The 11,760-nt window shown below is 40.5% G+C and overlaps 1 protein-coding gene across 2 annotated transcripts; it reads right to left on the reverse strand.

The window, feature by feature from the left end:
- Positions 1-957: 957 nt before the first annotated feature.
- Positions 958-10,419, reverse strand: LOC125892996 (uncharacterized protein DDB_G0271670). Of its 2 annotated transcripts, none has more exons than XM_049583399.1 (4): positions 10,314-10,419; positions 3,505-5,318; positions 2,941-3,062; positions 958-1,178 (listed from the first exon to the last, which is right to left on the reverse strand). In XM_049583399.1, the coding sequence occupies exons 1-4, from the start codon at positions 10,360-10,362 to the stop codon at positions 1,166-1,168; spliced, it is 1,998 nt and encodes a 665-aa protein (XP_049439356.1). In that variant the 5' UTR covers positions 10,363-10,419; the 3' UTR covers positions 958-1,165. The 2 variants fall into 2 exon arrangements, with proteins under 2 accessions (XP_049439356.1, XP_049439355.1); XM_049583398.1 differs by having other exon boundaries at positions 2,937-3,062.
- Positions 10,420-11,760: the final 1,341 nt, after the last annotated feature.

Raw genomic sequence — 11,760 nt, forward strand, 5'->3', positions numbered from 1 at the left:
AAATATAAACAGATATTTGGTAGTGACAATATTAATACAGCTGATATAAAAGAAAGTTTAAGAATACAGTAATATTGTTTATATAATAGAGTATATTAACTTTTTTGTCTTATATTTTTCTTTTTTTAAGATGTACTTATTGCTTAAATAAATGACAAAATTATAACAAATTAAAAAGAAAACAGAAAAATACAAGTGGTTACAGTGGTAAAACGAAATAATGAATTATTTTTTATTGAACATTTTTCAAAAGACATTCAATCTATTAAAAGTTCTTTTAAAAGTTGTTTATGTCTTTTCTGTTTTAATTGTTGACATGGAAAGCACTTTGTAACTCTGATTTATTATTATTATTATTATTATTATTATTACAACTGAAGGGTTAGGGTTTACTATTACGAAGTAGTAAAACTTGCTATTAAAGTTTAAAAATACTGTAATATTGTTAATATGATAAGAGAGTATATAAAACTTTTTTGGTAAAACAATATGTTTTTAAGATGTACCCAGTGTGAAGAGGAATTCTGATTATTAACATTAGTAGCACGTAAAGCAGGGCAGTTATCTTTAATAAAGAAAAAAAATCCAAAATGATAATAGTTGATGTGATCCAGTAATACAGGTGACAATGTCTAAAACATGAAAATATAAAGGAAATACTTAACAGTCTCACCAGTAACTTTTATATCATAGTCAAGTGTTATGAAGTAGTAAAACATAAAGTCAGTGTAAATTTAGTTTTCTGTTGTTTTACTATCCAAATTTATAATATGAAAAAGAATAATAGCATGAGAAGTTGATACAGTCTCTATCAGGCAGTTTATCAAGTTTTTGATAAGATGAACAAAATATAACAATTAGTATATTATGATTTTTGAAAGTAGTAAGAACGATACAGTTCGTAGTGTTTTCTTAACAATAAAAGTTTATTAGTATTTAAATACAGCACCCCACAGTGCTTCACAGACAATAAATAAAAGCAGCTATGAGCTGAATTATAACTGAGTCACACGTTTATTAAAATGAAACAAGGTTACAAATAAAAAAAACCCGAAAACCGTAAAGAAAGTGTTCTGTGTTAAAGTGTTTGATGTGATTTTTGTCACGTGTCGGTCGTCTCGTCTCCGCCACTATGCGTTGACCGTGTATGTCGCCGTCCTGGTATTCATGCGTTGATCCTGGAAGAGATGAATAACAGAATTAGCACCGAGTGCAGAGTGCTGATGTAGACGACACATACACCATAAGAAAAAAAAAACAGTTTGACCGTTAGGAAATGTTTATTGTTTGGAGGTGTTTTTCACTTTTGATGAAAAGTGAACAGTTTCCCCTCTCTCCCAGTGTTTGTGCCGAGCTGAGCTCAACACATCTTGAACCTTTATCATCTTCCTAACTGAGAAAAAACTGTGTGAACTCTGACTGGTTTATCAAATAAAACTTAATGTTCTTTTCATTAAACTCGGCCTTTAGTTGTTAGAAACCCTCTATAAAGAGTTGGGAAACACAATGAGGGGAATAAAAGATGAAACTGAGATGTTACTCACAGGTTCTTATCAACAATAACTTAAATAAGCGGGTAATTTTTCCTCTGTAAATATATACATGTCTTGGAGAATACAAAAAGCAGTTAGTGCCAGTTATGAAAACACTACAGTCTGAACATCTAACCAGAGGCAGTAATGATTTACTAATGTGTGAATAGGTCTGAGTTCGCTCACAGTGTGCGCTAACAAAAGCTAAGGTAAATTGCTATTTTAAGTTAATAAACACTTATTCTCACGCCCGCTGACACCCATTGTTTGTCCATTTCTGTGTTGTCATAGTGACAATCACATTACAGTTAGGTGTTGCCATTAGTTCTCCATGTCTCCTGTGTCAATGTTGACTCATTAAAATACAAACAGCTTAATAACTATTAACAATAACCTTTCCAAGCCAACGCACACCCATTTAGATACAACAGACGTCACCCTGTGTTCAGGACACACGGGATGTCTGAAGCAGCAGCTCTGCAACACACACGTCCACGTCAAAGATGTGTTTATGTTGTGTTGTTTAGGTTAGTTTAGTTCACACAACTCAAATACACATGTTTTTTCTTTTGTAGCTCAAAAACTGGTCAGTGTTGTGTTGTATTTTCATGGTAATAAACGAGCCGTCAGTCCTGTAAATGTCCGTCTGCAGACTGACTGACAGCTCGAATCTCTGCTGGTTCTGTTGGAACAGATGAAACACTGTGACTGCATTAATGTAAATGGATGAACTCTGTCCTGCTGCAGGACGAGACTCTTTCCCAGGCGTCACATTACAGCACACAAAGACACAACCAACACACTGTCTGCCCCGTGTGTGTGTCAGAGAGGTTTAACTGTGGTTGTGAGGACCAGATCCTGACACACCACTGTGAGGACATTAGCATTGTGATGTGTCCTTGTGAGGACATTTTGGTTTGTTCTCTGTCATATGAAGACATGGGTCCCATGCTAGCCAACTAGCCCACACGGGCTGTCTGTTATGTTCTGAATTTTAAGGATAATTGATTTTAAAATTTTTCTGATCACCTTTAAATCATTAAATGATCGGGAGACTGTGGAACATTTTGCTTATTAAAATCAGACAGGCTTTTTTTTTTTTTTTTAAATATAATTTGTTTTGTGAGGACAGTTGTGCATCGTTATGTCTTTGTTAGCATGTGATGTGACGTGTCTTTGTAAGGACATTATCCTTGCGATGTCCCTTTCCGAGGACATTAGCATAGTTTTCTGTCTTTGTGAGGACATTTACATTATGATGTCCCTTTTCGAGGACATTATGATTGTGATGTGTCTTTGTGAGGTCATTAGCATATTTGTGAGGACATCAGTGTTGTGATGTCCCTTTCTGAGGACATTATCGTTTTGATGTGTCCTCATAGATGTTGTATAGTGATGACTTACGTACGGTTTTCCAATGGGACCATCGAAGCGGCCATGTGTGGTGTACAGAGGGATGTCGTCTCTGCTGGCCATGTGGTCGTAGGGACTTTCTTTGTGGCGCTTCCTGAAGCAGCAGCACCAAACCAGCTGCAGAGGAAGAACAGATGTTGTTTGTATCGTTAGCATGAGTCAGTGTAACAGGAATGCTAACAGCGGTTTCCCCAGGTGTGCTGACACTACGCTAACATGACAAGCCAGCAGCTAGTGCAGTGCATGGAAAGTGAAACTGATGTAAGCACTTTGAAAACAAGGGATCAGCTGGAGACTGATTCTTTAAAAAAACAAACAAAGAAAATCATCAATGGGCCGACCGACCTGTCGACCGAACTCCCCGACTCTGGGAGCTGTACTGCTCTGTATCTGCCGACTCTTATTACAGTATCATGGACATCTGGAGTAAAGTATAATATATAGTTCTGTTCTGATTAAGTTGTGAATGGCCATGGAAATTTTATTTTACATCCTTGAAAAGTCTGAAATTGAAATTTTGTCCATGAAGATGTGTGGGAACCTCGTGTATGTGACTCACCAGTCCGCAGAGCAGCAGGAACAGCAGCAGCAGAGCCACAGCAGCTAGGACCAGCAGAGCGATCGCCCACCCAGGTACGCCGCTGCGGGCTGAGGTCGCACTCTGCGACGTGGTTGTGTTATTTGTGGAACCTGGTGTGCCGCTGGCTGTTGTGGCACCACTTCCTGTTGCCGTGGTATCATTAGACGTCGTTCCAGTGGATGTAGAGTTGTGAGTCTCGGTCCCGGGGGAAGCTGTTGCATGGTTTGAGGTGTTTTCAGTGTTTGAGGAGGTGGATGAAGAGTGGACGTTAGTGTTGTTGCTGGTGGAAACTGTTTCGGTATTTGAGGCAGTGGATGTAGAGTTGTTGTGAGCGGTGTTGCTGGTGGGAGCTGTTTCATCATGTGGTGTGTTTTCAGTGTTTGAGGAGGTGGATGAAGAGTGGTCGTCAGTGCTGTCGCTGGTGGAAACTGTTCCGGTGTTTGAGGCAGTGGATGTAGAGTTGTTGTGAGCGGTGTTGCTGGGGGGAGCTGTGTCATCATGTGCAGTGTTTCCGGTGTTGTTGGTGTTTGATACAGTGGTTATAGAGTGGACATTGTTAGTGTTGTTGCTAAGGGTAACTTCTCCATTGAGTCTGGTGTTATCAGTGTTTGACGCGCTGGATGAAGATGAAGATGAAGACTGGACGTGATTGTTGTTGCTGAAGGAAACTGTTTCGTGGTTTGCGATGTTTTCGGTGTTTGACGCGTCAGATGAAGATGAAGACGAAGACTGGACGTGATTGTTGTTGCTGAAGGAAACTGTTTCGTGGTTTGCGATGTTTTCGGTGTTTGACGCGTCAGATGAAGATGAAGACTGGACGTTATTGTTGTTGCTGCTGAAGGAAACTGTTCCGTGGTTTGCGATGTTTTCGGTGTTTGACGCGCTGGATGAAGATGAAGACTGGACGTGATTGCTGTTGCTTAAGGAAACCGTTTCGTGGTTTGCGATGTTTTCGGTGTTTGACGCGCTGGATGAAGATGAAGACTGGACGTGATTGCTGTTGCTGAAGGAAACTATTCCGTGGTTTGCGATGTTTTCGGTGTTTGACGCGCTGGATGAAGATGAAGACGAAGACTGGACGTGATTGCTGTTGCTGAAGGAAACTGTTCCGTGGTGTGCGTTGTTTTCAGTGTTTGACGCACTGGATGACGATGAAGACGAAAAGTGGACGTGAGTGTTGTTGCTGAAGGAAAATATTTCGTGGTTTGCGATATTTCCGGTGTTTGATGCGCTGGATGAAGATGAAGAGTCGACGCGAACGTTGTTGTTGGAGGAAACTGTTTCATGGTTTGCGCTGTTGTCTGTGTTTGTCATGACGGATGAAGATGAAGAAGAAGAGTGTATGGGAGCGTTGTCGCCGAAGAAAACCGTTTCATTGTTTATGATGTCTGGCGTCAACGAGATGACAGTGGTTCTGTTTGTTATGTGTTCAGTGCCGTTTGGAAAAGTTTTTATCACGCTATAGTGGATTGTTGTTATGTTTTGTATTGAGATTGTTTCACTGGCAGTGTTTTCGGAGGCGTTTTCATCATGCATGTTGTGCACCTCGTGCATGTCGTGCACCTCGTGCATGTCGTGCATGTCATGCATGTCATGCATGTCGTGCATGTCGACGTAAGCCTCCTCTGTGTGGTTACAGCTGTTGTTGAACATGATGAGGTCAGGATCAGATGGGGTGGCTGTGGCAGGTGCAGGTGATGTTGATGTGAGGTCAGTGGCGTTGCCAAAAATGTCATCATTGCTGTTAAATGATGGTGAGGTGGTTGTTGGGTCATGGAACTCGTGAGAAGACACTAAAGAATGAGAAGAAGAAGAAAAAATATTTATTATTAATAAAATTAGTTAATATTCAACATTCTGATAATCGATTATTAACTGTATTTGTTGAATCAGGCAGAGTGTCTCAGATGTTTCTGTTTTGTTTCACTGTTTGGGCTGTTTGTTGAACAAAATAAGACATTGAAGATAAACTACAACTGAGAAACTGTCGTGGATATTTGGTACCATTCCCGTAACCGTTTATCCCGCTAGGGGTCGCAGGGGGTGGAGCCTATCCCAGCTGACACTGGGTGAGAGGCAGGGTTCACCCTGGACAGGTCACCAGACTATCACAGGGCTGACACATAGAGACAGACAACCATTCACACTCACATTCACACCTATGGACAATTTAGAGTCACCAATTAACCTGCATGTCTTTGGACTGTGGGAGGAAGCTGGAGCACCTGGAGGAAACCCACGCTGACACAGGGAGAACATGTCAGAGCACCTGGAGGAAACCCACGCTGACACAGGGAGAACATGCAAACTCTGCACAGAAGGGCTCCCCACCCAGGGTTCGAACCAGAAACCCTCTGGCTGTGAGGCGACAACGGTAACCACTCTATCACTGTGCCGCCCGTTTCACTGTTTTTTGGACTGTTTGAATAAAATAAGACATTGAAGATAAACTACAACTGAGAAACTGTCGTGAATATTTTGTACCTTCTCCCAATATTTTAGAGAACCAGCAGAATATGATATAATGAGAATTCTGTAAAACTTCAGTTAAAAGCCCAGTCTCTTGCACTAGCCTGGTGTGGCTTCACTTTTTGACAAACAAAGGCCTGTCTCAATTAGAAGCCTGGTCTGGTTGCCAGGAGTTCATTTTTATCAACCTTTTTTTGGATGTTAAAACCAGGTGGTAGACTACTAACTTGAGCTAATGTTAGTTAGCCGTTTAGCTAGCACATACAGATATAAATGTTTAAACATTTGTGAGTATGGAGATGCCTCACATCGTCAGCTCGGTTATTTTCTCCACAATTCAATCATTCAGTTCATTTTACTGAAACCATGTGCACCAGAGAAGACCGTAATTCATTCAGATTGCCAGCACAAAATAACAAGTGGTGACTCCCTTCATCTGAAGCAGTCATAAAGTCAAATTATGTGTCCATTCCTCTATTACCCTCTAAATTATTCATATTTCTTTAGTCTGTGAGGGTCCTCAGATCAAATGAATGAAAAGTATATATCATAAAAATTAAGCCAAGTTTTGAGGATTGTTTTAACAGGTTAAAGTGGCGTTTTGTCGGTTTGCTGGGTGCTGTAATCCTCTCTAATGCTCCGTCTATCGGTGTTAGATCAAATGAATGATTCATGTAGACCCTTTTACTGTCAGTAAACAGTGTGACGCTTCTTGGTGGGCGGGGCTTAGCTGGAGGCAAAAACAATCCTCCACAGACGTTAGCTAGCGCTAGCTAACAAGTTGTGTTGTCTTGTTTTAGACGATGGAGGAAGATGATGTGAGTGGTGCATTCAGAAACACTCATTGTGAGTGTGGGAGCACACTCTGACACAAACTGGAGCGTTGATAAATTGGGAGCGCTGTGTGAATGTAGCGTTGGGTTATCCAGAGCAGCGCACTCTCAGAGTGGCAGAGCGCACTCTGGACACTCTGTCTGTGGAGACGGAGCAGCAGAGCGCCGAGCGGAGTGAATGTGTGATTAACTTAACCGTTGGTTCATTCATGTAGAAATATAACGCTGCGTTTCTTCCACCAACAGGGCTCTCATTTTAGTGTAGAGCGTCAGACTGAATTTACCAACGCACCATGTCAGGTCACTCACTCTCCGGGACCGCCAGTGTTACTTGAATAAGTAAACACTGACCAACGGGACCAGACTGGCCGACCCGTATGCTCTCACTCAGTGGATGGATGATGTCACAGGAAACCAATCTTACAAAGGAGGACCACACTTGTTTGTTTTGCTATGGAAGCTAACGTTAGCTAATGTGCTAAAAAGTTAGCGTTGCAGAGAAATCCAATCTTCCTCTTAATCCCTCCCCAGTTTCTGATGAGGTGGACATGATAACCCTTAATACACATAACCTTATTCATCCCTATAACAGGAAATACTTTTTCCCTAACCTGATATGAAGTGTGCGCTGCACATGTGAGCCTTTTTGATGATGGCCTCCGTCCAGTCCTTTGGTCTTATCACATTTAATTGAGAGTTACGACACTCGTTTTATTCTGCCTACGGCACTTTATCCTGTTAAAACAATCCTCACAACTTGGATTAATTTTTTATGAAAAACCCTTTTGATTCTTTTGAAGGACCCTTACAGACATATCTGAATAACTTCCAGAGTAATCCAGGAATGGACACATAATTTGACTATATGACCGCTTCAGAGGTAACGTAGGGAGTCACCACTTCTGTTTTTCATCTCCTGTTTACCAGGCGGGTAGGCCTAAATCTGAATGAATTATTCTCTGGTGCTCATGGTTTCAGTAAAATGAATTTATGAAATTATGTAGAATCTAACCGAGCTCACAACATGTAGCATCTCCATATTAACAAAAGTTTAAACATTTATATTTGTATGCGTGATCTAAGCAGCTAACTAACATTAGCTTAAATGGGAAGCCAACAACCTGGTTTTATAGAAGAACCTCTGTAAAAATTACCTGCTTGGGAACCAGACCAGGCCTCTAATTGAGACAGGCCTTTATTTGTCAAAATGTGTAGCCACGCCGGGCTTTTAATTAAGGTTTAACAGTAGTTGGTTAACTCTGGAGGGGAGACACAGGGAGGTAAAAAAATAAAAACGCAATCAATTGTCTTTATGTCACCACTATACATGAACATCTACACATTCAGAAACACATCTGTTTTTATGGCTTCAGTTGCATGTGAACAGCATCGATCTGAGAAGTTGTATCTCGGAAGCTGTAGTATGGATTCCACTCCACAAAGTCCACCAGTATGGAGGCCGTTGTGCTTTCCATCAAAGCGTCTATGTCCTCTGAAGTGTCTCCCAGTATAAAGACTGCTGGCTCTAGAGGCAGGTCCACCCCCCATGATTTACTTAAACTCAGTTTCCTCCCAATGTTTATCCAATTTGGGACAATCCCAAAAACTAAGGGTGTGGTCGCCAGTTTTCTTCACTGCCTCCAGCATAATTCAGAGGTGTTGCTCTATCTTGTCACCATAAGAGGGCTCTTAAATACTCTCATTTTAGTTTTCCATTGAGACTCCCTCCAGGTTGGGCTACTTATTAGCTTGTGACCCTCCTGGCACGTTTTTTCCCACACTTCATCTGTAACTATAAACTTATTTCTAATTTCCATTTCTTTTTCGTTTCCATAGTGTTTCCTGGTGCGTATTCTTGAAGTCCTCTGTATAATTGGGCTATTGGATTCTTTTTTATCCCTCCCTCCATAGTCAGCAGAAAAATCCTTTCTAAACAGTTTACATATCTACTTCCAGTCTGCTGCATGTGTCAGTAAGTAGTGTCGAATTTGAAGAAATCTAAAAAAGGATCCATCCCTGACAGGCCAAATTCTCTATAGATGTTCATACGTTTTCAATTCACTACAGAAAAGATGATCTACAGTAATTAACCCTTATCCAACCCTGTCTTAAAACCACAATGTGTTTTATGAGGCAAGAATTCTGGAAGAGCTGCCATCTTTAATGCTTTGGCTAAGGAGCTAATGTATTTGTCATGTTTTTATAATAAAAAGCCGATCCTTGGCACTGTGTGATGATACGATACTACCACACAAAAATATTGCGATAATTTGCAGTATTGATTTTTTCCCCACCCCTACAGCTCATCCAGGAGGACAGTCTTAGAGGTGTTGAAGGGATTAGAGCAGATTGAATCAGATTGTGATGTTAATTAGTCTGTTCAGAGTTTACTGAGCTCTGTTCACACTTGTTGTCACTCAGATGTCTTGATTGGCTGTGACCCATTGTTTCAGGCTGGCCTTATGTAGCTGTGTAAAACCTGAAATTCTGTTTTCACTGTGCAGTGATTAAAAACTCATCTGAACCACACAATAAAATACTAAACATCCAAACAAAGACGAACGAAACTGAACTTTGAACTTTAACTTTGTTAAAATCATCAGATCAGCGTGGTCGATTCTTCTTTGTATGTCTTCTTTTATACTTCTCCTTCAAAACTCATCAGAAAGGTTCAGTATCCAACAAACAGGGTGGAGGGTACGAACATTCAAAAAACTTTTACAGGTGATGAATCAAAAAATCAAACTGAAGCAAGAACCAGACAGGAGATCTGGACACTGTATGAAAATTATTTTAACTGTGCAACGTCTCAATCTAACAGAGATCTTTGTCAGGCTTTTTGAAATCAGCATATCAAAGCAGATAATAATAAATGTAAATAATTAGAAATAAATAATTAATATTGCTTGCTCTGCTTTGTGATGGTGAAAAATGCCTGACGGAGATCTCAGTTAGATCGACTGGGAGCTTTTCATACAGTGTGCTGATCTCCTGTCTGGTTCTTTCAGCGTCCAACAAAGTCATCAAATCTTCATTATTCAGAATATTCTGTCCAAACACAAATTATTCACCTCCGTCACTGAACACTGAGAAATAACTCAAACTAACTTCAAACTCCGCCTGAGTTTAAACTTGGACAACTACATGTCCAATCGTATAGGAGAGCTTGACAGACACCTTTCAGTGTTTTCAGATGTTTTATAGACCGAACAGTTTCTCAGTTATTTTAGAATTTAATCAACAGATTAATAAATAATGGAAAAAAACAATAAGTTTACAATATGAGACACTTCTGACCCTCCTGCACCTGAAAACCCTCCGCAGGTGTTTTCTCCTCTGTAGTGTAAACTGATCTCTTAACATATGTAGTTTAAGAGAGATAGAAGTTTTTGTCATCTAGAAATTCAGTTTCCATTCTCCCTGAGCTTCAGTGAAACAAACCTTCGGTTTTAAAAGCTTCAGGTGAGCTGAGATTATTTTTCTTACCTGAGGCGGCGACGCTGAGAGCGATCCAGAGTGCGAGCAGTGTCTCCATCTTTCTGCTGGAAATCCAACAGTTTGTGACAAAGATCTCAGTGTGAGCGGCTGCTGGAGTCTGTTTCCACCCAGAGAAAGACTCCTTTATACACCTGCCTCACCTGCACACAGGTGGAGGAGGAGGAGGAGGAGGGAGGGGAGGGGCTGACTCGCTTCCATCATGCCCAGCAGGAGCAGGGCTCCACTCCGTGGTCACAGTTTGCAGGTAAAGACCCGTTGTACAGTTCCCTGGTTACTTTAAATGTAATTAATTCATACAGAGATTAATTTAATTATCCTATTCACCAAACTGTGTCCAGGATCTTATATGTGTCAGCAGTATAGAGACAACAAATGGACCTCCTGACCTCAGGTGAAGGGACGTTTTATTTGGGCTGCAACCGATGGTGGTTTTCACAAATGTATCCTCTTTCACACGGAGTCACAGTTTCAAATCTCTCTGATTTTTACCAATTAATTTTCAAAACTTCAGAATATTTGACCTCATTTCAAAGACTTTATTCACATTAGTTTAAACTGGGTCAGCCTGTATACAGTCATACATTGTTAAACACTAGGGTTGAACCAAATACTCACATTAAACAAATATCTTTATATGAATACAGATACTCAATTCTGAGCACCGGGTCATTTTTATGTAAAAAGTTTTCTAATCATTTATAAATACCACAACTTCTGATCAACCCATATCAATATCAGGCTTAAAATAACAACTTTTGATTAGTTCCCACCCACTTCCAATACAAACCCCACCCACTTTTGGTCCAGAGTACAGACTACAGATACAGATACAGATACAGATAATTTAGTCAGTTAAACAGATACAGATAATGGCGTCCTCGCTCATCGCGGGCGCTGCCCTCGGTATTAAAGGGTTAACACTTTCCCCGCTAGTGTATTATTATTAGTTTCCACACAGCGCCCCCTATCTTATAACAGTGAAAACACGGATTGCCAGAATATCTTGTCAATGGCGGGGAAACGTTCTGTCATAAATGACGGAAAATCTTAGCAATGGTGGAGATAGTGTTAAACACACACATCCCAGGCATTTGTAGAGAAGCAAACTGCTAGCACTTGCTAACTTAACTTGCTCATTAGACGTCCCAGCTGCCAACTAGCTGCAGATGCCAATAGATCAGCAGATACTTCACAAAGCATCAAGGCCACGCCCCTTTTTGGTAGATAGACGATCCTGTAGAAGTTAATGCACTCTGACCTTTTTGGATTATAATTTTTGCAAGTTTATTTCTTGTTAGACAGACCTTACCTGAACTCTTTATAAATTATTATCTGGGCACTGATCGATCACTCTTGAAAACTGTGACAATTCAAATCAAGTCCTACAAAAAAAAAAACCCTCAACATTACAACTTATTGACACTAATTTTATTTC

This window comes from Epinephelus fuscoguttatus, linkage group LG8 (assembly GCF_011397635.1).
Source record: "Epinephelus fuscoguttatus linkage group LG8, E.fuscoguttatus.final_Chr_v1".
NCBI classification, from domain to species: Eukaryota; Metazoa; Chordata; class Actinopteri; order Perciformes; family Serranidae; genus Epinephelus; species Epinephelus fuscoguttatus.

Bases quoted from the DNA above. Each gene is read 5' to 3' on its own strand.
- LOC125892996 (XM_049583398.1), bottom strand. From the start codon at position 10,362: ATGGAGACACTGCTCGCACTCTGGATCGCTCTCAGCGTCGCCGCCTCA. The intron at 5,319-10,313 runs GTAAGAAAAATA...CTCATTCTTTAG, and splicing joins TCTCAGCGTCGCCGCCTCAG to TGTCTTCTCACGAGTTCCAT. The intron at 1,179-2,936 runs GTAAGTCATCAC...CATCTCTTCCAG, and splicing joins GTCCCATTGGAAAACCGTAC to GATCAACGCATGAATACCAG.